General features: G+C 45.2%; 1 protein-coding gene across 2 annotated transcripts in view; it reads left to right on the forward strand.

Annotated features, from left to right (window-relative positions):
• The first annotated feature begins 14645 nt into the window (after positions 1 to 14645).
• renbp (renin binding protein) overlaps positions 14646 to 25282 on the forward strand; it is a 57243-nt gene continuing 46606 nt past the window's right edge. The window contains exons 1-2 of one of the 2 annotated variants that reach the window (XM_072449359.1): positions 14646 to 14880; positions 18961 to 19072. In XM_072449359.1, coding sequence (XP_072305460.1) covers positions 18972 to 19072 — 101 coding nt within the window. In that variant the 5' untranslated portion in view covers positions 14646 to 14880; positions 18961 to 18971. The remainder of the gene's footprint in view (positions 14881 to 18960; positions 19073 to 25282) is intronic. The other variant, XM_072449357.1, reaches the window with a different exon arrangement.

Genomic DNA, 25282 nt, shown 5'->3' on the forward strand with positions numbered 1-25282 from the left:
GTAGGAGGTTTTCTTTAATTGAAATATACAAAACTACTAATTGAAATGTACAAAACTACTATCGATGAAGGCTTCTCGTCTTTAATGCTGTGATGTTCTCTTTTCACCAGACGCTTTCAGCAGCTATAATACAAAATAAAGCATTTAGCGTTTTGTCATGTGACATTTTGACACGGCTTTAACGTTTGAAAGCAGCTTTGGAAAAGTTCACACTAATAACTGCACTGCACATTTTTTATGTGATTCATGATTAAAGGACAGAATGAGAAACTCAACACATGAGACGCAGCTTGTCCTCCAACAAAGAGCGTCCCGGCACATGTTTGACAAGGCGATCATTTCTTTAGCTATATGTTTAAATATAGGTAAGCCATAGGCTGTAATACGATATTCTTTATTTGAGTGAAATGACCCCTCACAATTTTCCATTCTGGGAAATTCCTTGTTTATTTAGTTGTAGGAAAAGATTCAGTTGTATCATCTGGACAAGACCTCGAGATACTGGAACTCTGGGGCAAGGACTCTCCACCCACCTGGAGAGGACAAGCCACCTTTTTCCAGTCGAGAACCATGACCTCGGATTTGGAGGTGCTGATTCTCATCTCAGACGCTTCACACTTGGCTCAAACCGTCCCAGTGCAGCTGCAGGTCCGGGTTTGATGGAGCCATCAGGACATTGTCTGCAAACAGCAGAGATGAGATCCTGTGGTCCCCAAACCGGACACCCCCCGACCCCTGACTGCGCCAAGAAATGCTGTCTATAAAAACTATGAACAGAACCAGTGACAAAGCGCAGCCCTGAGGAGTCCAACATGCACTGGGAACAGGTCTGACTTACAATGCGAACAATATAAGCAATACAAGTCACAGGTCACACGCCATCTACTGATCACAAAGGAAACTGCAGTGTCTCAAAACCATTTCGGTCACAATAATCCGCTGCATTTAAAAAAAAGTGTGTTTTTTCTGCTTCCTTAGATCGCCAAGTAAATAATGGCAGCATTTCCTAATGTTCCTGTGATGGTGTTTGAGACCACAAAAAAAAGCATGAAAACATGGCAAGAACAGTCTTGCAGGCTCTGGTATGTATAGTAAATTTAAATATAAATTGAGGATATTAAATCCATAAAAAAAAATTTTCGAATGTGATTTTAATAATGTCTTACGGAAATAGAAATATATCCATGGTTAAAGTACCATCAAAAAAGTCAAAAATAAAGTTTAGGTAATATAAAATGTTTGATTGTATTTGAGAGTTACTACTTTGGAAATTTAGTCCAATGGTAAAAGATAAACCTTTTTATTTTTTTCAGTTTTTGACAAGGATATGCACTGCACAATGTGTGGGGAGTCACTGCCAGTGTCAACAAAGGAAAAAGACATACACTGGGCCAGGTAGAAAACATGAATTGGATTTTTAAAAATAATTCAAATGTAGTGATTTGAACATTTTGTCTCTCATCCAAGAGTCATTCTAAATGTGTGGATCTGAGCTGACAACTTTAACTTTGTGTAATTACCAAGCCTAAATGTCACTTTGCCAGAGGTGAAACTCCTGGATGAATGAGGCAATACACAATTCACTAGCAAGGACCACGCCACAACAATGAAATAAGAAAGAATGTTTATTGATAAGTCATGATGGGTCGATGAAATCGATGAGAGATCGATGAGAGAGATCGATGAGAGAGATCGATGAGAGCTCGATGAGGGAGCTCGATGAGGGAGCTCGATGAGAGAGCTCGATGTGAGAGATCGATGAGAGCTCGATGAGGGAGCTCAATGAGGGAGCTCGATGAGAGAGCTCGATGAGCGAGATCGATGAGAGAGCTCGATGAGATGAGAGAGATCTATGAGATGAGAGAGATCTATGAGATGAGAGAGATCGATGAGATGAGAGATTGATGAGAGAGATCGATGAGATGCGAGAGATCGATGAGATGAGAGAGATCGATGAGATGAGAGAGAGATCGATGAGATGAAAGAAATCGATGAGATGAGATGGCTGGGTAGAGACTCAGGATGGGGGCTCTGTCTCAGGTAATCAGCCCAGCCGATTCAGAACCCCCCTCCTCCATGGATGGTTATGTGTTAAGGTGACGATGATAGAGACATGGGGTGGGAGGGTGGGGTCGAGAGAGCAGAGACGACAAGAGATGCTGGGATTGGCCTCTGCATATATAGGCCTTCTGGGTAATAAGAGGCGTGGTTAGAGAGTGGAGGTGTGGTTGCTGGGAAAGTAAGAGGTTAAGGCGTGGTTCTGCTCCCGAATCTAAGTTAGCGATTACATCTCCAACTACACTTCACTAGCAAGGACCACGCCACAACAATGAAATACAAAAGAATGTTTATTGATAAGTCATGATGGATCGATGAGATCGATGAGAGCTCGATGAGAGAGATCGATGAGGGAGCTCGATGAGAGCGCTCAATGAGATGAGAGAGAGAGCTCGATGAGAGAGATCGATGAGATGAGAGATCGATGAGATGAGAGAGATCGATGAGAGATCGATGAGATGGCTGGGTAGAGACTCAGGATGGGGGCTCTGTCTCGGGTTATCAGCCCAGCCGATTCAGAACCCCCAAAATTATTTAAATGAAGGAAGTTGATCTGGTTCTTGACGTAAGCCTGGCTGAAAATAATGTTACGAGTGGCACGGGGGAAGAGGAGCTGGATAGCCAAGCACTCTTGAAGAGTAGCTGGATGAAATCGAAAGCAGTCTGTCCATTACTGAGACGAGGGTTAATTCTGGTACATTTGAATAGTGTTTTAGCGTTTGTGGTCATCGACGGAAGCAGATGGAGAATAAGATGCAAGAGTGATAGGATTGGACGAGCAGTCGATAGAACTGGATTTATGGTGGAGTCTCCTCGCTCCGGAGTGGAGAGCGAAATGTTTGCATGGATTTAGGAGTTGACGAGCTGCGGGTAGCAAAGAAGTCAATATGAGCGATGAATGAGGGAACTTAATTGAGATGAATGAGATTGAGAATGAGAGGAATGAAAGATATGAGGGTAGTAGTATTGAGGAGTAGGAATTGAAGCGATTGTAGAGCGTCGGATTTGGGACGGTGAATCGAGAGTAGGAGTTGGTCAATTACGGTGACTTGAGTATGAGCAATGCAGGAGACGGATTGATAGAGGGGAATAGACTAAGTATTATGAGTTGCGCATAGTAAGATATCCCTTATTGATCTACGAGAGGTGTTGAATAAGCCTTCCGACTGATCAAACCCCCAAAATGTCCAGAACGATAGTGGGGTATAATTCTGGCATTATGTGAATGCCTGGTAGAGGAGACTAAGCGCCTGAGGACCGTGTAGTACGCATGGCAGCTGGAATGGGTTGGAAGAGGCCGGAGCGCTCCGAGCGGTCTCCAATGCACCAACCGACGCGCGGTGGATAAGGTGCACGTTGAGAGATGTTTCTTCTGAAAAGAAGGAGGGAATGTGAGATGGATGAGCATCCCGGTGCCCGGTGACTGTTCCGGAGAGAGACTGCTTCCCAGTGCCCGATGAGACCCTGGTGAGGACGCAGAAAAGCTTGAGTGGGATGTGGGATGAATGGGGAAGAGGTCGAATGGTTTGGATGAATGGGGAAGGGGAGGGGGGGGGGAATAGAGCGGGATGAGTGATTAAGGGAGGGATGAATGAAGAGTTGAAAGATCGAGTGGAGAACGGACTCTGTGCGAGCAGAGGTTCGAAGGAGAGACTGTTGAGAACCAGAGGGGCGTATCCCGGTGGCTCTGTGGTAGACGTCCCTGTGCCCGGTGGCTCAGAGAGAGGCTCTGCGAAATGAATACGTGGATTGGGGTGAGCATGAGGACGCTGCCGTGGGTCGGGGCAAGCGCGTGGGCGCGGCTGCTGATGAGATTCGTGCTTGGAGTGAACATGTTGCCGGCGGGGCTCTTAGAGAGCGTGTGGCTGCGGGCGGGGCTCTGAGCGAGCGTGTGGCTGCGGGGCGGGGCTCTGAGCGAGCGTGTGGCTGCGGGCGAGGCTCTGAGCAAGCGTGTGGCTGCGGGCGGGGCTCTGAGGATGCGGAAAAGCTTGAGTGGGATGAATGGGGAAGGGGTCGAATGGTTTGGATGAATGGGGAAGGGGAGGGGGAATAGAGCGGGATGAGTGATGAAGGGAGGAATGAATGGCTGCTCTGGGGCGAGCGTGGCTGCTCTGAGCGAGGATGCTCTGGGGCGAGCGAGGATGCTCTGGGGCGAGCGTGGACGAGCGTGGATGCTCTGGGGCGAGCGTGGACGAGCGTGGATGCTCTGGGGCTATTGAGCTGTGAGTTGAGCTATTGAGCTGTGAGTTGAGCTATTGAGCTGTGAGTTACACTATTGAGCTGTGAGTTGAGCTATTGAGCTGTGAGTTGAGCTATTGAGCTGTGAGTTGAGCTATTGAGCTGTGAGTTGAGCTATTGAGCTGTGAGCTGTAGCTGCGAGTTGAGCTGTTGAGCTATTGAGCTGTGAGCTGTGCGTTGAGCTGAGAGATGCGAGTTGAGTTGAGCTGCGCGTTGAGCTGCAAGGCAAACATGGTAAGATGAGGTAGCATGAAAAGCCAGAGCTGGGGAATTTTTTTAATTAAAAAAAAAAAAAAAATTACTTAAGGTAATATGCGAATGAGAAGATGAGAACCTGCCGCAATGCTAGAAACAGAATCTTTGAAGATACCTGTGGTTAACATGTGGCGGCGAAGCCAGACAGCTGAATGTGACATGAAAGTAATTTAGTGGAAGCATGAATTGTGAGCCTACGAGGTGTGAAGGTTGCATGAGAAAAGAAAAGGAAGCTTGAGAGTTCACGTGAGAAGAGTAGGAACGATGAACAGCATGAACAGAGGGCGAAAGAAAGATTAGCTTAAGCCAGAATGATAGTGGATGGTAAAGAGCCAGCGCGTAGAAGATGGTACGTTGATGGTACGTTGATGGTACATTGATGGTACATGCAGTAGAATGTAGGTACAGAGGAGGGATAGAGGAAAGCATGTTGAGGGAGTCGAGTGCAGCTGCAGCAAAGGTGATGAGAATTGATGAGAAAGTTTGAGAAAAGAGGGAGCGTTTGAACTCAACATTGTTAAGGACAAGCTGGGACATTGCCGAGTCCCTATGAACGTTGTTTAATCTTGCGTTAAATTGAGTTGTACAACCTGGCTCCCGCCACCAGGGGGAGCTGAGAGGTCGGGCTGCGGCCCGTGGAGCAATGGTGACGTCATCAACTGCGCGCCTCCGGACGGACGTGGAACCAGGAAGTGAGGCTGACGAAAACATGGATATTTATTGAGGTAGCGTCTGAAAGAAATGTCCACCGGCTTCGGCCCCGTGTGCCTGCTGCGGTACGGTCTCTGGTGTCCACCTGAGTGGAGACGCGCGCCTGGGCGCAGCACACGGAGCGACGCACGGAGCGTGCCGGCCGGCGCTGGAGCCGTGCCCCGCTCCGGAAGCTCGGATAGCGCCCGGTTAAAATGAGGAGCAGAGAGCGAGAAGGAGAGCGCGTGGGTCCAGGCCGTTGCTGTGGAGTGGAGGTCGGTGTTCTGTGTGGACGCCCGGAGGTGACATGGAGTGTCCCGGAGGTGGGGTCCGTGAGAGACGCAGGTGCGGAGGAGCTGATGATGTTTGGAGCTGTGGAATCGCGCTGGGTGAGTCCTCGGGGGAACTGACCGACTGAATGTTTCAGACTGAATTGCTCAGATTGGGAACGGATCAGAATCTGAGGAAATGGCTCATGGTTGGTTTGAATGAACGCTCTGTACTGAGTGTCTCTCTGTCGAGAGAGCAGAGACGACAAGAGATCCTGGGATTGGCCTCTGCATATATAGGCCTTCTGGGTAATAAGAGGCATGGTTAAAGAGTGGAGGTGTGGTTGCTGAGGAAGTAAGAGGTTGAGGCGTGGTCCTGCTCCCGACTCTAAGTTAGCGATTACATCTCCAACTACACATATCTGAGTGTGTCTTCACAGATCCTGTGAGCGGTGGTGCCATGTAAACTGCCTTGAAGAGAAACAATATGAAATACTGAAAAGATGGTGGTTTTGCAACATTTGGAAGAGCTAGTTCATATTGAGGACTACAGAGGTCTGCAGAGGGTGGTCTCACGCACTTCATCATTTGTGGATATATTTTGTTGAATAAATGTTTCTTCTAAAAACATATTTTGTGTATTTGAATATGAATTATGAAGAATTCCCTACAGTAAATATGAAAGATACTGGGCGAGCTGGTGTAAAGGGTCCACTAAGGAAAGGTACGCAGTGGAAGTTTCCACACACCTCTTGAGAATAAGATATTATGGACCTTCAAAGTGGTGTCCATAGACCTTTGACATATTTACCAAACATTGTTATTTTGAATATGAATTCTGAAAAATGCATTATTACAACAGTATCATTTGAGATTGAACTCAGCCCATACACGCTGAAATGGTGCATTCTGTAGACGGAACAATTAAATCATCAAAGCACATTTCTTCGCTGTTACGCTGTTGCGCTGGAATCGCTTTAATTCAACTTGTTTCGACTTTGTTCGGCTGGATTATTGAGTGTTTTTCGCCGTGTCGTCGTGATGTGCGCTAGCTCCGAGCTAGCCCCCCCGGCCCCACCGCGCCCCCCGGCCACCGCAGCCCTACGGAACGGCGCCGGTGCGCGTTTATACAAAGGAGGAACTCATGAAACTGCGGAGAACCATCGTCTTACCTGGAGATCGTCACGTTATCCCGGCGGACATCCTAATTTTTCCCCTCCATCCCTTTTTGGGAAATGGGAGGTTTTGTCTATAGGAGTTTTTGTTTTAAGAGTTCTTCTATTAAGAGTGTTTTTAAACTTCCTATAATCTGTTATCTGTCCTTTTCCTCTGCATCTACCTGCGTTGTATCAATGAAATTTACCCATGTGTGGACAATAAAGGAATATCTTATCTTATCTTATCTTATCTTACAGACGGGTCATGGAACTTTTGTTATTAGGATGAATGGATTCATAATATTTGCCATGGTGAAGTTCTGTCTTCATATCTTGTAAGATAAGATGAGATAAGATAATCCTTTATTGTCCCACACGGGGAAATTTCATTGATGCAACGCAGGCAGATACAGAGGTAGATACAGAAGAAAAGAACAGATAACTTATAGGAAGTTTGAAAAACTAATAGGAAGTTTGAAAAACACTCTCAGTAGAAGATCTCTTATAAACAAAAAATCCTATAGACAAAACCTCCGATTTCCCAACAAGGGATGGAGGGGAAAAATAATAAAGATAAAAATAAATAATAAATAAATACCATTGCATGTGATCACGACAGTAATTGCACATGAATATGTGTCACGACAGTAATTGCACATGAATTGCACATGAATTGCACAGTAACTGCACATGAATTGCACAGTAATTGCACATGAATCACGACAGTAGGACTAACAGTGTTTGTTATAAAGTCTGACAGCTGCAGTAAGGAAAGACCTACGGAACCTTTCCTTCACACAGCGAGGGTGGATCAGTCTCTCACTGAAGCTGCTCTCCAGAGCGGACAGAGTGTCCTGCAGGGGATGACCCTCATGGTCAAGCATAGATGTGAATCCAGCCAGGACCCTTCTGTCCCCCACCTCCTGCACCGAGTCCAGAGCGCAGGCCAGGACGGAGCGGGGCTTCTTGATGACTTTGTCCAGCTTCCTCCTCTCCCTCTCTGTGATGCTGCTGCTCCAGCAGGCCACACCGTACAGGAGGGCTGATGCCACCACAGACTCGTAGAAGGTCTTCGGGAGTGGCCCTGTCACTCCAAAAGACCTGAGTCTCCTCAGGAGGTAGAGCCGACTCTGGCTCTTCCTGTACAGTGTGTCTGTGTTGTGAGTCCAGTCCAGTTTGTGGTTCAGATGAACTCCTAGGTACTTGTATGAGTCACTCTCTCAATGTCCCTTCCCTGGATGTTCACTGGTAGGGGGGCAGTGGGGTGGCGTCTGCGGAAGTCCACCACCATCTCCTTGGTCTTCCCTGCGTTGATGAGGAGGTGGTTCAGCTGACACCAGTCCACCAAGTCCTGCGCCAGTCCCCTGTACTCCGCATCATCGTCGTCCGTGATGAGTCTGATGATGGCAGAGTCGTCAGAGAACTTCTGCAGGACACAGCTGTCCGTGTCGTGTCTGAAGTCTGCAGTATAAAGGGTGAAGAGAAAGGGCGCGAGGACAGTGCCCTGGGGCGCCCCCACACTGCAGGTCCGAGTGTCAGACACACAGTCCCGGGCTCTCACAAACTGGGGTCGGTCTGTGAGGTAGTAGAAGATCCACTCTGCCAGGTCATACTCCACACCAGCAGTCTCCAGCTTGTCCCTCAGGTGGTGTCTAAGGCGCTGGAAAGATCGAAGAACAGGATCCTCACAGAGCTGCCAGGCTTTTCCAGGTGAGAGAGAGAGCGGTGCAGCAGGGAGATGACGGCATCCTCCACTCCGATGCCAAGCCGATATGCAAACTGCAGCGGGTCCATGGCTGAGCCCACGGTGGAGCGGAGGTGGTCCAGGACTCTTATTCAATTGGCTTGTGCATTTCAGAGGACTGGATTGACAGCTGAAGAATCAAGTAAGAGAAGGCGAGGCATCTGGAATGGCCCTCGTCCGTCTGCTCATCCGAGGGTAAGGATAGAGACTGTTCTCTCGCTAAAGACTGCAGGAATCAATCAAAAACACTTTGGACACATATTTGAAGACTTTTAAGAAGGTTAAAAGCTCTGAAGTCAGTTTTGCATGGTATGGGACCTTTAACATTGGAGTTTCCCTGTGTCTCTTCATGACTGTTCACATGTTTTGTCTTTCTCACACTCCACTCAGGGAGTGGTTCTGTTCTGGATGCTCCTGCTCCAGTTATGACTGAACTTTAGATAAATATACTTTATATATATACTTTATAAATATACTATAGACTATTTATACTGGTAGCTCTGTACAAGCGATTGTTGATTATCTGAGAGAGGGTCGTGGATGCTGATTAATTTCCTCAGCTTGAACAAAGGATAAACTGACATTTTTGTTTTTGAAAATGGTAATTCTTTGCTGAACCGTGTATAGTATAAAAGGCCCTGGTCTAGTTGGATCTCGACTACTTTACAAAACCTGAGGGTCTTGAATCCAACCCAATCGCGCCAATTTCCAGAGGGAGTGATTGACAGGCGGATTAACCAATCTGACAAACGCATTGTCCATTCGTCTAAACAAACATGGTGGATTACGAGGAAAGGATAAAAATAACACAGACTGAGACACGTTGCCGACTTCTGCTGAGTCAACAAGCGACGCACTAAACTGTAAATCTGAGGTAAATAAAGTTATATATTTTGTTCTGAATGTTCCGAAAATATTTGAGAGATGTCTTCCGCATTTGAGAGACACGTGACACAAAGTCTTCCGCATTTGAGAGACACGTGACACAAAGTCTTCCGCATTTGAGAGACACGTGACACAAATTAGCGGCGGTGGTTGGAGCGGTAAATGCTGGAAAGTTTTTTTTGACGCCCTCCAATGGTCCGATTCCAGAAAGAGACGCATTCGAACAGAATGTGGGCGGGGCAGGTGGGTCAGGCAAGTTGTTGACAGCAATTTTAAATTTGATAAACACACTTCTCGAAACAATTTGTGTAGTTGACGAGATTATTCGTTAACTTAGGTTTAGGAGCGGGACCGCGCCTCAACCTCTTACTTCCCCAGCAACCACACCTCCACTCTTTAACCACGCCTCTAATTACCCAGAAGGCCTATATATGCACAGGCCAATCCCAGCATCTCTTGTCGTCTCTGCTCTCTTGTCAGAGAGACACTCAGTCAGCAGCACATTAATTCAAAGAAAACCACCTCAATCCGTCGCGCATCAGTTGATGCATCGAAGACCGCTCAGAGCACTCCAGCCCCTTCCAACCCATTCCAGCTGCCATACGCACTAGACAGTCCTCAAACGCTTAGTCTCCTCTACCAGGCATTCACATTATCCCACAGAATTATACCCCACTATCGTTCCGGACATTCTTTGGGGTTTCGATCAGACAGAAGGCACTTGTTCAACACCTTTCTAGTAGATCGATAAGGGATATTCTATAATGCCGCACCTCATAATACTCAGTCTATTCCCCTCTATCATCCATCACCCACATCGCTTATTCTTAAGTCACCGTAATCAACCAACTCCTACTCTCGATTCACCGTCCCAAATACGACGCTCTACACCGAACTTCTACGATCGCTTCAATTCCTCTTCTTCGATCTTCAGGAATCACATAAATCAGACTACCCTCATTTCTTTCATTCCACTCATTCTCAATCTCATTCAGCTCTCAATTAAGTTCCCTCATTCATCGCTCATATTGACTTCATTGCTACCCGCAGCTCGTCAACTCCTAAATCCATGCAAGTATTTTGCTCTCCACTCCGGAGCAAGGCGACTCCACCACAAAATCAAGTTCTATCGACAGCTTGTTCAATCCTATCACTCTTGCACCTTATTCACCATCTACTTCCATCGACGACCCACAAACGTTAAAACTCTATTCCAATGCAGCAGTATCAATCCTCGTCTCAGTAATGGACAGACTGCTTTCGATTCCATCCAGCTACTCTTCAAGAGTGCTTGACTATCCAGCTCATCTTTCCTCGTGTCACTCAGTAACATTATTTCAGCCAGGCTTACGTCAAGATCCAGATCAACTTCCTTCATTTTAAATCATTTTGGGGGTTCTGAATCGGCTGGGTTGATTACCCGAGACAGAGTGCCCATCCTGAGTCTCTACCCAGCCAACCATCATCGATCTCTCATCGATCCATCATCGATCCACCTTCGACCCATCATCACTATTATCAATAAACATTCTTTCGTATTTCATTGTTGTGGCGTGGTCCTTGCTAGTAAAGATCCCTTAAAGGTTCTCAGGTATTGTTTGTGGCTCTGACTGTATTTACCGTTTTTGACTATCTTTCTGATTAGAGCAAATGTAATTTTCTTCTTGCAACACATTGGGGTTTACATGTCAGTGACTGTTGAAAGGAATTTTATTTTCAAATTAAGCATTTCTTGTAATTATTTCAACATCAGAATCACAATCAACTTATTCGATTCATTCCTGAGGAAACAATAATGTCCCCTGCAAACAAGCAGCTGAAAAGCAGATGGACAATAATTAGCAATAATCAGACTGGACTTATCCATCCATCTTCTTCCGCTTATCTGGGGCCGGGTCACGGGGGTAGCAGTCTAAGCAGGGACTCCCAGACTTCCCTCTCCCCAGACACTTCCTCCAACGCCTCCGGGGGGATCCCGAGGCATTCCCAGGCCAGCCGAGAGACATAGTCCCTCCAGCGTGTCCTGGGTCTTCCCCGGGGCCTCTTCCCGGTGTGACATGCCCGAAACACATCCCCAGGGAGGCGCCCAAGAGGCATCCGGAACAGATGCCCGAGCCGCCTCAGCTGGAGGAGCAGCGGCTCTACTCTGAGCTCCTCCCGTGTGGCCGAGCTCCTCACCCTATCTCTAAGGGAGCGCCCAGCCACCCGGCGGAGGAAATTCATTTCGACCGCTTGTATCCGCGATCTTGTCCTTTCGGTCATTACCCAAAGCTCATGACCATAGGTGAGGTCAGAACGTAGACCGACCGATAAATCGAGAGCTTTGTCTTTCGACTCTTCTTTACCACAACAGTCGATGCAGCGACTGCATCACTGCAGCCGCTGCACCTATCCAACTGTCTGGAGTGGTGCTGACTAGACTTATTATTTTAGGCCTATGTTGGTATGGTATCAGAATACTATATAATACTACTAACTACACCCAAGATGTCAATATGATTTAGATTTGTATTCACATCACCGTATGTCTTTGACATACACATTTAAAGTGAACGCAATCACAGAAACAAAAATGTACATTCTTGCATAATTACATACGACGCTCTGGCAAAATGTTTGAAACGAGTGTACCCACAGCTCAAATTGCGAGGGAGGGAGGAAGGCTTGTGGGCGGTCCACTTATGCAGGTATAAGAGATCACAGATCAAGTAATATTGCACCTCATATAAAAGCACACAACTGAACACCTTTAAAATAGATGCAGATTAACTTAACGGGGGTGAAAACAAAAAAATGAAAATTAGCGTTAGTAGTTCAACAAACACATTGCACAAGTAGCAGTGACTTAACGTGGCTAAAAACACAGTTTCAAAAGTGTACAACACAATACGATATTCATCAGAAAAAAACTTCTCAAATATCCATTTTAAAAGCCACAGTTCAGTCAGTAAAATATCCAAATGATGGTAAAAACATGTTAGCTTATTGCAGGAGTACAGAAACTTGCCGTGTTGTGGCGACTGAGTGACAACAACTCTTGGCATGCTCAACATGGCGGGATTGCTACAGCACCACCGCCGCTTCTTCTTGTGATTTTATGGCGGTTGGCATACATGATTATTGCATTACCGCCACCAACTGGTTACGATGTATCGCTGTTAATATAGTGTTAGTTTTTAAAAAGTACTCCCCATTTCCCTTCATGTGTGTCCTTTATCCAGTTCTCTCAGTGTACCCTTCCTGAGTTGTTTCACAGTGCTTTTATTTTGAAAAACCCAAATTTGTTGTAGGTAATACTCAATGTACTAACCCTAACCCCATTACTACAAAAGCCTATAGTAGCACTGTGAAGGAATGGAACCCAAAAACATTGAACAGTGAAACCCAGAAATGTGTTTTTACAGTGCTTTGATTTTGAAGGAACACTGTGGAGGAGTGGAGGTGTTGAATTTGGAATTTGGAAGTGTAATAGTTTCTCAAGATCTGCAGGCATTGGACTGAATTTGAGTACTACGTCTGGGTTTTTAAAAGTAACACATCTGTGTAAAATCCTTGTAAGAGTACTGCATGTGTGCAATACTACTAATGTGTGTAAAGTACTAATGTGGTGAATTGTGAAGTTGTGTTAAGTAGTTGAGGTGTGTTAAAGGTTGAATGGACGATTTTTTTTACTCAAATCTGAGTCTTATTTCCTCGTGGCGTGGACTGCCAATTAGTCCTGCCACTTATCAATCATAAAACGCACCTACTGCTCACCTGCAGCCGCGTGCGGCTCGTCCCCCGAGAGCAGCACGGTTCCGCGTGTCTAAGCGCATTGATCTATCATAATATAGTTCCCTCGGTGTACGGGACAAAATGAAGACGGAGAAAGAAAGTTTGCGCTGACTCAGAAGAAGACGGAAATCTACGGGAGACGAGAGATGCGATGCGAACCCTTGCGCTAATAAACAAACGCACGTGTGTGTTGTATCAGTCCGCACAAGGGAGTGCGCATGCAGAATTTTCAAAAGTATTGGTACTTTTTCCCCATTTAAATGAATTTGGGCATTATGAGTGTCTGCGGAATTCTTTAGACTAGAATTTTGTGACTTTGAGAGAGAGAGAGAGAGAGAGAGAGAGAGTGTGAGAGAGAGAGAGAGAGAGAGAGAGAGAGAGAGAGAGAGAGAGAGAGAGAGAGAGAGAGAGAGAGAGAGAGAGAGAGAGAGAGAGAGAGAGAGAGAGAGAGAGAGAGAGAGAGAGAGAGAGAGAGAGAGAGAGAGAGAGAGAGAGAGAGAGAGAGAGAGAGAGAGAGAGAGAGAGAGGAGAGAGTTGTTTTATGTTGCACTAAATCACCAAAGAAAGTTCCTGTGTTTGTGAATTCTGTTCATTAGCAATGGCTTTTCTGATTCTTTATTTTATTTTGTTAATTATTCAAATGTACAATGATATGAACAATAACATTGCAAGAGGCTTAATACAATTGCAGTTACAAAATATACGTATAAAATAAATATTCTTCAGTTTACAGTTCAAATTCAATGCATAGTTTTGGTCTTCACAGCTTTGAGGTTAATACAATAATTAAGGAAAAATACGAGGACAAAATACTATAAATTTCGTTTTCTGGTTTGAGAATTTGAGCAATGAATATGGTATTTTGACAGCTTTAAGATCAGTTTTAACACATATATTTTTTTAATAGTAATATTTTCCTCAAAAACACCAGAGAGGACATGCATTGTATCAAGTTGTAGCTTCATATCAAGCTTTCCATTCACAAAGATATGTCCTTCCAAAAGATCTTAGTGGATATGGTGGTCAGATTCTTGGACACTATGACAGAATTAACAAAGAGGGTCTATATTTAAAGCAAATTTAGAAATAATACTGTTCACAGGGTCATATCTATCCAAATGTGTTAGCCATAACTCCCGAATCTTATTGGTTACAAAGGATTAGGAGTTCGTACATAGGAGACATTAGCATCTTCTTGTTATTCCATAATCATATTGTGAGGGGGAAAGGACCAGGATCTTTTGAAAGTTAGAAAGTTGAATTAGAATCCTTTCCATGCTACAAGTACATCTTAAAATAAAGTGTAAACCTCCTAATGCTTCAAATACATGCGTTGAGTAAAGCTCCATAAAGAATTTGGGTTAAAAAATAACTTTTTATACATTTTAGAAATAAGAGTGCAAGGTCTGAACATCATACATTATTACATTACATTACATTACACAGTACATTACATGTTACATTAACAGTACTTTAACAGTTCCACGACCCTGACGCCTCACTCTGCGCCCTGTCACGTGACCGACACTTCAGAGTCCGTGCACACATCACCGACCGACCAAAGAGAGACACGGCGAGACACGGAGGGACACGGCGAGACACGGAGAGACACGGGGGGACACGGAGAGACACGGCGGGACACGGAGAGACACGGAGGGACACGGAGAGACACGGAGGGACACGGAGAGACACGGAGGGACTTTGATGAGATCGTGCAGATCCTTGCTCCGCGGCAGCTGCAGAGTTTCTTTAACTGAACCGCTGAATTATCTCAAGTGAGACGTAAATATCTGACTTGTTCCAGATCTGAGTGAGTATTTGTATTTGTATTTGTATTTGTATTTGTATTTGTATTTGTAGTTGTATTTGTATTTGTATTTGTGTCTGTGTCGTCTCCGGTGCAGGGCTTAGGTCAGCTCACTTTTATCTGGACATGTGACATCCAGAACATAAACTGTCCCAGTCAGCGGTTTCCCACAAGTTTTTAGGAAGTGAGATTTGTCTTATACATAAGCCAAAATATGTGACCACGTGACGTGAAACTGATCTGAGAATCAGCCGTATAACGGTCAGATATGAGTTGGTTTATACTTCATATCTATTACTATATGCAGTACTATATGTAGTACTATATGCAGTACTATATGCAGTACTATATGCAGTACTATATGCAGTGCTATATGCAGTCCTATATGTAGTACTATATATAGTACTATATGCAGTACTATATGCAGTCCTATATGTAGTACTATATGCAGTACTATATATAGTACTATATGCAGTACTATATGCAGTACTATATGGAGTACTATATGCAGTACTATATTGTGAGTATTTTTGCCTCAAACATAAGCTGGAGAGGCCTTGATATCACAAGATGAATATGGCAAATGGGCGGAGCCAAACTCTGAAAACAACACTTTCAATATTTCTTTCCAAAACAAGGAATCTCCCAGAGAGTTACATGGCCCCTGTCCTTTATAAACACAAATATATGACTTAAAATGTTTGAATGCAATTGAGTCAGTTTTAAGGCTGCACATTTTCTTCAAAAAAAAAGAATAAATTAAAATAATTGTCTTCAATCTTTATTTTTTTGAAGTTTAAAACATAAAACACAAAACAGACACAAAATAAGATCAGAGCATTCATTGTATCCAAGTACAAAGTTCAGTCTGCAGAGCCTCGAGCAGGACAGTCCCAGAACACGTGACAGTGGTTCTCCTCCTGGTGGCGCTGTTTCTCCAACAGTTTCATTTCCCTGTGAAGAATGAGACCTTTGACCTTTGACCTGGGGTTTTGAAGAAAACATGATACTGGGATAAACACACATGTTCTCACTCTTCATCCGTCAAAACAAGATCTCCTTCTCTTTCCCTTTTGTTTTTAATATATTCTGTGAGGCGCTGTCCAGATTAGAAATGTATTGATATAATTTTATTATTCCCCTCGAAAGTTCTGATTTATAAGCCTTGATGAACATTTCAGTCAGAGGATTATAATGGTCATTACTTTTTATTTCTTGGTTATAATAACTCCTTGTTTGTAAGTGTTAAATATGATGTATTGTTTTCTCAATCTATGAACTGCTATACATTCTTAATAAAGAATGAATAGAAATGCCCCAGTGGTAACACCTTAGTATGGAACATTGTGGATAAAGAAACACCTCCATGTTGTCAAGTTGGTTGCAGAACCTTAACTATTAAAGTTGCAATTATGAACTATAAACCTAAATGTTGGTTGGCTACTAAACTGGGCCTAAATTTGCGCTCATTTAGTGCATTAGCTTTCGACCATAAAGATAAGCAAAAAATTCCAGTTTTGCAACACAGAGTAGGTATAGAAGTATAATAATAAAAAAAAACACTCTTATAAAAAAAAAACCTCTTATACTCTTAATAAAAATAATAATAACAACAAAAACACCTATATGGACGGAGAATATTGCACCAGGATGACTGACATTATGTCAGAGTATTGCACATGGTTAAGTCAGTATTGCACATGGGTATAACCGTGTTTGTTGTAGAGTGTGACAGCAGCAGAAGGAAAGACCTGTGAAACGTCTCCTTCTTCCTCTCCCTCTCTGCTGCTCCAGCAGACCACACCTACAGGAGCTGATTCCACGACAGTCAGAGAAGGTCTTCAGGAGTGGCCCTGTCACTCCAAAAGACCTGAGTCTCCTCAGGAGGTAGAGCCCACTCTGACTCTTCCTGTACAGTGCGTCTGTGTTATGAGTCCAGTTCAGTTTGTGGTTCAGATGAACACCAGGTACTTGTATGAGTCCACTCTCTCAATGTCCCGTCCCTGGATGTTCACTGGTGAGGGGGGCGTGGCCTCTGTGGAAGTCCACCACCATCTCCTTGGTCTTTCCCGCGTTGATGAGGAGGTGGTTCCACTGACACCAGTCCACAAAGTCCTGCTCATGTCCTCTGTCCTCCGCATCATCGTCGTCCGTGATGAGTCCGATGATGGCAGAGTGGTCAGAGAACTTCTGCAGGACACAGCTGTCCGTGTCGTGTCTGTGGTCTGCAGTGTAGAAGGTGAAGAGAAAGGGCGCGAGGACAGTGCCCTGGGGCGCCCCCACACTGCAGGTCCGAGTGTCAGACACACAGTCCCGGGCTCTCACAAACTGGGGTCGGTCTGTGAGGTAGTCCAGGATCCACTCTGCAGGTTGTACTCTACACCAGCCGTCTCCAGCTTGTCCCTCAGGAGCTGATGGTGTTGAAGGCGCTGGAGAGATCAAAGAACAGGATCCTCACAGAGCTTCCAGGCTTCTCCAGGTGAGAGAGAGAGCGGTGCAGCAGGGAGATGACGGCGTCCTCCACTCCGATGCCAGGCCGGTATGCAAACTGCAGCGGGTCCATGGCTGAGCCCACGGTGGAGCGGTTAATCTGCAGGACTTAAGGAGCCTCGGGCTGATGCCGTCAGGTCCTGCTGCCTTCCTCACTTTAATCCTTTTCAGCTCTCTCCTCACCTGTGCTGCTGTGACAGTCAGTGGATGGCAGGGGACTGTGTGCTGGGGGATGGGTGAGTCCAGGCGAAGTGGGGAGCTGATGGGCCCGGGCAAAGATGTGAAGAGGAACGGATGCGGGGCATTGTCCAGCTGTGGAAGAGAGAGCATGCAGCTGTGCAGGGGGAGCGGTCTGCGCAGGGGGAGGGGTGGATGATTGATCAAATCTCAGGAAGTGAGAGTTTAGATCGTTCACCCACAGTGGGTCCCCTTCTGTCTGGGCAGGGGGGACTATGAAGCCTGAGATGGTTTTCAGGCTCCTCCACACTCCCTGAATGTTCCTCTGCTGCAGCTGCTCCTCCATCCTCCTCTTGTAGCCGGCCTCCTCCTGCCTGATCTTCCTCCTCAGCTCCTTCTGCACAGTCCTCAGCTCCTCCTTGTTCCCTGACCTGAAGGCTCTCTTCTTCTCCTTCAGCAGAGCCTTCAGTTCACGGTTAATCCACGGCTTGTTGTTTGGAAAACACCGCACCGTCCGGGAGGGAACAATGTTCTCAAAACAGAAGTTGATGTAGTCCGTGATGCACTCTGTAATGGTGTTGATGTCCTCCCCATGTGGGTCATAAAGCTCAGTCCAGACAGTGGTGCTGAAACAGTCCCTCAGAGCCTCCTCGCTCTCAGCAGACCACATCCTCACCACACGGGACACCACAGGCTGCCTGCGCACGATGGGTTCATACACAGGCCTCAGATGTACAAGGTTGTGGTCCGAGCCACCCAGGGGAGGGAGGGGGGAGGAGGAATAAGCCTCCTTGGTGTTGGCAAAGAACAAGTCCAGTTTTATCTTGTCTTTGGTGGGGCAGGTAACATACTGGGTGTATGTTGGCAGAACACAAGAGGGAGAAGCGCCGTTAAAGTCACCAGAGACGAGGAAGAGCGCCTGTGGGTGCTGTGTCTGTGACCTGCTGGTGCAGGGGAGCAGTGCTTCACAGGCATTGTCATCATTAGCAGAGGGGGCCACATACACAGCCAACAGTTTAATGTCTTTGTTACTCGTTCACAAACACAGCCAGGCCTCCTACTCTCCTCTTCCCGCTCTCTCTCGTTCTATCAGCACGCAGCAGATGAAAGTGGTCCAAAGCGATTGTAGAGTCCGGCATTTCAGGGGTTAACCACGTCTCTGTGAAAAGCATGACGCTGCTGTCTCTGTACTGTCTCTGTACTGTCTCTGTGCTCTCTCTGTACTCTCTCTGGGATTGTGTGAGTCCCACCAGCTCTGCTGTCTTGTTCTGGAGCGATCTCACGTTTCCCGTGACGATGGCGGAGAGAACAGGTCTGAAGCATCTCTTCTTTTCCTGGAGTTTACGTCCCACGTGCCGGCCTCTGCTCTAGGACAGGGTCAGAATTTAAACTCTAATGGTTTCTCCTTGTGTTCAGCAGAAGAAGTCATGGATGTGCAGAGGCTGGAGAAGATCAGAGAGAGCTTCCGCCGAGAGCTGGACTGTACTGTGGACTTCTGGCTCAAACACTCCCATGACACTGAACACGGGTACTCTACACACTCTCTCTATCCATCTCTCTTCACCTCCATCTCCTGTGGATTCACTTCAGCTGCTGCTTAGACTTAGACTAATATTAAGTAAACATAATCATATTTAGGATTTTGATTAATTTTGGAAAAAAATAAAGGCCTTTAACTCTTACCTTGCAACCATATTGTAAACAAGGATTCATTCATTCACTCATTTGATTTATTTATACAGGTTAAACCCCAATGAGAAAAGTTTGCTTTTCCATGGTACCCCCACAAGACCAACAAACTAACACAGGACACTAAAACACACATAAAACATTCAATACAATTAACCAATACGTGAAACATTTACAATACAATATAGATAAAATTATATAAAACAAATGCATTGGCACTGAGGGTCATCCTTGACCAGTGCTTTAAAATAATTAAAAGGCATAAAATTATTTAATTTAAAGTGGGAAAGTTGTTGAAAGCCTTTTTTCTTGTCTCTGTGTTGATGCGATAGAAAAAAAAGCTTGTTTAATGTAATAGATAGTTTTTGATACTCATTACAATTATTTTGAATTAATGTTAATGTGTTCCATGTCCATAAATTGGAATGTTGATGAAATGGAGAGATCCTTTTACATTGGCTTTATTCTTGTAAGGTAACTTCTTATTCCAATTTTTCTTGACTGTACTTTTCAGACTTTAAGCCGCTACTTTTTCCCCACTCTTTGAACCCTGTGGTCATTGCAATGGTGCGTTCATAGATTTTGACTGGCTAACGGCCGGGATGTCAGTGGACAGTGGTCACTGTCCAGGAGACACATCGTGTCTCTGTATTTTAAGCTTCAAAACGCTGTGGTTTTATTTGGACTTTTTTGTGGATTATCGTTTATACTCCTGAATTATGTCCAGAAGAATGGAACAAATACTCCAAACAATTCACAATGATCAGACAAGATTTATTACCAGCCGACAAATGCAAGACAACATAAGACGATCCTTACAGATTATGAACGAATATACAAAAACATAAAGCCATAACAATTAGTTTGGGTGTTGAGAAATGTATTTACTCTGTTAGCTGGCCTTATTTTACTTTAAGATAAGATATTCCTTTATTGTCCCACATGGGGAAATTTCATTGGTGCAACTCAGGTAGATACAGAGGTAGATACAGAAGAACAGATCACTTATAGGAAGTCTGAAAAACACTTTCAGTAGAAGATCTCCTATAAATAAATAAATAAAAACTCCACTTATACTAAGTGCAAAGTAAAATATTTCCTTTCAAATTTCATTAAGATTACTTTATTATAAAAAACATATTGGGGCTCTTTACAATGGTCCAACATCAAGAATTAAAATGAATGGTCATCTGACCGATTCACTGACTCTGGAAAGAGCGGTGAGGCAGGGCTGTGCCTGGTTTCCCCTCCTGTTTGCTTTGTATGGTTCCCCCATTGGCCCAATTTATTAGACAAGCATTAAAGGCGTTATGGACGATTTTTTGGCGATTTGAGAACTCAGGCGGAAGTGTGCATGCCACTCCCCCGTGCACATGCCACCCCCCCGTGCACATGCCACTCCCCTGTGCGGACTGATACAACACACACGTGCGTTTGTTTATTAGCGCGACGGATCGCATCATCTCTCGTCTCCCGTAGATTTCCGTCTTTTCTGAGCTCGAACAGTCTTTCTCTGTCTTCATTTTGTCTTTTGAACTATATTATGGTAGATCAATGCGCTTAGACACAGGGAAACGTGCTGCTCTCCTGGGGACGAGCCGACGAGGCTGCAGGTGAGCGAGGCTCTGCAGGTGAGCGAGGCTCTGCAGGTGAGCGAGGCTCTGCAGGTGAACGAGGCTCTGCAGGTGAACGAGGCTCTGCAGGTGAACGAGCCTCTATAGGTGAGTACCAGGTGCATCCTATGATTGATACGTGGCAGGACTAATCGGCCGTCCACGCCACGAGGAAATGAGACTCAGATTTGGGCCAAAAAAATCATCCATTACGACTTTAACATTGCTTGTGTTACAATTGATTGGATGACATATAAAATGTCATACAAAAATAGATAGTGGTCTATTATATTTGACCAAACCACATATTTCTATACCCAATGTGATGCCTTTTCTTTAAAAAACTGAAATTATCTAATTCTAATACCTTTAGAAAGACATCTCCATTTAAATTGCAAACAGAATCCCTTAGATATTTAGGTGTGGTCCTCCATAGGGATCTATCAACAATTTCCTTTAACCTGTTACCATCCACCTATTTCACCCTGTGCACACTGGTCAGACCCAAATGGCATTGCTTATTAAAAGAGAATCTTACAGCCCACATGCAAGTGTGATGCATCATTAGAAAGCTTAGGCCTTCTAGTTTCTGCAGATGTGCACATGCACATGCTTCAGAACTCACACAACAGAAGCCCATGAACTTGAAAAAAAACATAATTTTTTTAGTCTCGCCTGAATATTGTCAATTTGTAAAGGTCCTGAGCATGACATACTTCATTGTGTGCTTATGCTGTTCACATGCTGTTTATCTTGTTGCCAACAACTGTGTAAAATTTCAGATCTCTAGGAACAGGCATTTTGGTGCTGTTGACCTTTTTGTATCAAAAAGTGTATTTGGAACAAGTGATCCAAATATGTGCCAACTGTGCCAAACTGTTTTATTACAATTTTAGCTCCTCTATGATCATAAAACATACATTTTGATGTTTTGTAGGCCACTAATACCTATTATAACTGCTAAAAACAATGTATGTGAAAATGTGTAAATATGAGTTTACCCATGAATTTCCCATATCGAGGTGAAAAAAATAAAAATATCGTATTATATATCGTATTTGTCAAATAGTTATTTTCGCCTAATAATTTTGTACATTTTTAACCGCTTTTGTAATATTTTTGTTTGGTGAAGAGCTTTTTCCCCTGCGAGGCCAGGTCATTCCACTGGTCAAACAGCCTGTTGGGGATGGAAATTGGAAGAGTCTGGAATAGATGGAGAAATCTGGGCAGAACATTCATCATTACACAGTCACTATTAATTCTCGTACGTCTTTATTATATTATAAAAACCCTGTTTTTCTGCACGTATCACAGGTCACTGTTGTACGTATCACAAAAGTCGTCTGATTTTTGCCATTCATTCCCTCGGTCTTATAGTTTTTTCGGGATCTGTTATCAACTTTGCAATTTTTCCCCATCTCTTAGAGTAAGGAAATGTTGGTGATTGGTGACATCATAGTCAGTGACATTATCGTCATGGTGTGACATCATTGTCACGGCAACTGTACAGAATATGTTGTTGTTGTTGTTGTTGTTGTTTTATGGCGGTTGGCATCCAATTGTTGCATTACCGCCAGACTTTATTCCTCAGACTTTTCGTAGTCCTCAGACTGTCGTAGTCCGTTGTTGTTGTTGTTGTTGTTGTTGTTTTATGGCGGTTGGCATCCAAGTGTTGCATTACCGCCAGACTTTATTCCTCAGACTTTGTCGTAGTCCTCAGACTCTGTCGTAGTCCGTAAAAGTACTCCTTCCATTGCTTTGGTGTTACAAAGCCCATGAGGTCATGATATGTCTTTGTGACTAGAATAGTTGTTGTTGTTTCAGAGACCAACCGGCTTTATTCCAGGGAGACTCTTCTTCATCTTCCTCTCCTTCTTTGACGTTCGGTGCTTCCACCGTACAGCTTTATTCTTCAGGCTTCATTCTATAGGCTTTAATATGTCCACTGATGTCGCCGCTTGGTAGCCGTGCGTCTACGAGACTGGGCGAGGACAGGAGACCACCCCCATCTCGTCACTCTGATCACTCTGACTCCCCACAAGCAGACCCCCATCACTCCGACTCCCATTTAGCGCCTTTAGCCTGTTTTCTATATCTGCCCAATCAAGCTCCTTTGTTCCAAGGAATCTCCCTGCAGCTTTAGCAATGATCCTGATCCTTTCAGTTCTGCTTTGAGTCTGAGCAGCACAGTTTACAACATCCACCATAAAGAGTACAAAATCTTCTCTATCCACAACCAGGGTATTCTCATTAATTCTGGAACCTGCACACTTGGGACCTCCACTCTTGAAACCTTCACACTTCTTGGGAGCCACGCTGGCCTTTCTCATTTCGCCCTGGCTGGGAGCAGCGCTGGCTCCTCTCTCTGTATTTACTCTAAACTCGTTACTTGAAACTTTCTTGACTGCATCTGCATAGGATATACCTTGAGAGACCTTTATTTTCTGCACCTCAGCAGCTCTTTTGCTAAACCTGCATCCCCCGTAGGCAGAGCTATGTTCTTCCCCACAGTTACAGCACTTCAGTTTTGCTCCCACGTCACACTTCCCATACTCATGATCTCCTGCACATTTACCACACCTTTGCCTCCCTCTACAGACCGCTGCAATATGCCCAAAGCGCTGGCACTTAAAGCAACGCAGGGGCGGCGGAACATATGGCCTGACGCTATAGCACATGTACCCAATGAACACCTTACTAGGCAGGCACCTCCCTTCAAGTGTTACCATTACCGACAAGCTGTCACATCTTACCCCAAACCGGGTCACCTTCAAACGCCTAGCGTCCACCACCGTAACTCCCGTCAAATTCTCCTTAACTTCATCCACAGACGTCGCCGTAGGGACACCTACGATAACTCCTCTGACCGTGTTTCTTTCAGCATTAGACACAAGAATGTCCTTTCCACCCAGACGTTTAGTTCCAATCGCCTTCCGTTGCTGAGCCGCGTCCTTGCACACGACCAGCAGCGAGCCATCTCTAAGGACACTCGCACTCTTGATCACTCCCACAGCTACAGTTAGGCTCTTTGACAATGCCACTGAATTCCACTCCTTAAAGGATGCACTGTCCTGTGCAAGCTTTATGATCACCTTACAGTCTCTGCTCTCACCCCGGATATCAATAGCTTCAGCCTCATCCTGCTGCTCATTTCCAGAACCCTCGGACGAGCTAAGGGACTTTTTACGTTTCCGGGCACGTGCAGGCAGAAAAGGCTGCTCCTCCACGCCGTCCAGAACGTCTTCCATCCCCGATCCACTCTCCTCCGCCATCTCCCGTCTCTCCAGACCCGTCGTAGTCCGTAAAAGTACTCCTTCCATTGCTTTGGTGTTACAAAGCCCATGAGGTCATGATATGTCTTTGTGACTAGAATAGTTGTTGTTGTTTCAGAGACCAACCGGCTTTATTCCAGGGAGACTCTTCTTCATCTTCCTCTCCTTCTTTGACGTTCGGTGCTTCCACCGTACAGCTTTATTCTTTAGGCTTCATTCTATAGGCTTTAATATTTCCACTGATGTCGCTGCTTGGTAGCCGTGCGTCTACGAGACTGGACGAGGACAGGAGACCACCCCCACCCCCATCTCGTCACTCTGATCACTCTGACTCCCCAAAAGCAGACCCCCATCACTCCGACTCCCATTTAGCGCCTTTAGCCTGTTTTCTATATCTGCCCAATCAAGCTCCTTTGTTCCAAGGAATCTCCCTGCAGCTTTAGCAATGATCCTGATCCTTTCAGTTCTGCTTTGAGTCTGAGCAGCACAGTTTACAACATCCACCATAAAGAGTACAAAATCCTCTCTATCCACAACCAGGGTATTCTCATTAATTCTGGAACCTGCACACTTGGGACCTCCACTCTTGAAACCGTCACACTTCTTGGGAGCCACGCTGGCCTTTCTCATTTCGCCCTGGCTGGGAGCAGCGCTGGCTCCTCTCTCTGTATTTACTCTAAACTCGTTACTTGAAACTTTCTTGACTGCATCTGCATAGGATATACCTTGAGAGACCTTTATTTTATGCACCTCAGCAGCTCTTTTGGTAAACCTGCATCCCCCGTAGGCAGAGCTATGTTCTTCCCCACAGTTACAGCACTTCAGTTTTGCTCCCACGTCACACTTCCCATACTCGTGATCTCCTGCACATTTACCACATCTTTGCCTCCCTCTACAGACCGCTGCAATATGCCCAAAGCGCTGGCACTTAAAGCAACGCAGGGGCGGTGGAACATATGGCCTAACGTCATGGCACATGAACCCAATGAACACCTTACTAGGCAGGCACCTCCCTTCAAGTGTTACCATTACCGACAAGCTGTCACATCTTACCCCAGACCGGGTCACCTTCAACCGCCTAGCGTCCACCACCGTAGCTCCAGTCAAATTCTCCTTAACTTCATCCACAGACGTCGCCGTAGGGACACCTACGATAACTCCTCT

This window comes from Eucyclogobius newberryi, unplaced genomic scaffold, assembly GCF_026437365.1.
Source record: "Eucyclogobius newberryi isolate DKJ021-1_F unplaced genomic scaffold, fEucNew1.0.hap1 SCAF_17, whole genome shotgun sequence".
Taxonomy (NCBI): Eukaryota; Metazoa; Chordata; class Actinopteri; order Gobiiformes; family Gobiidae; genus Eucyclogobius; species Eucyclogobius newberryi.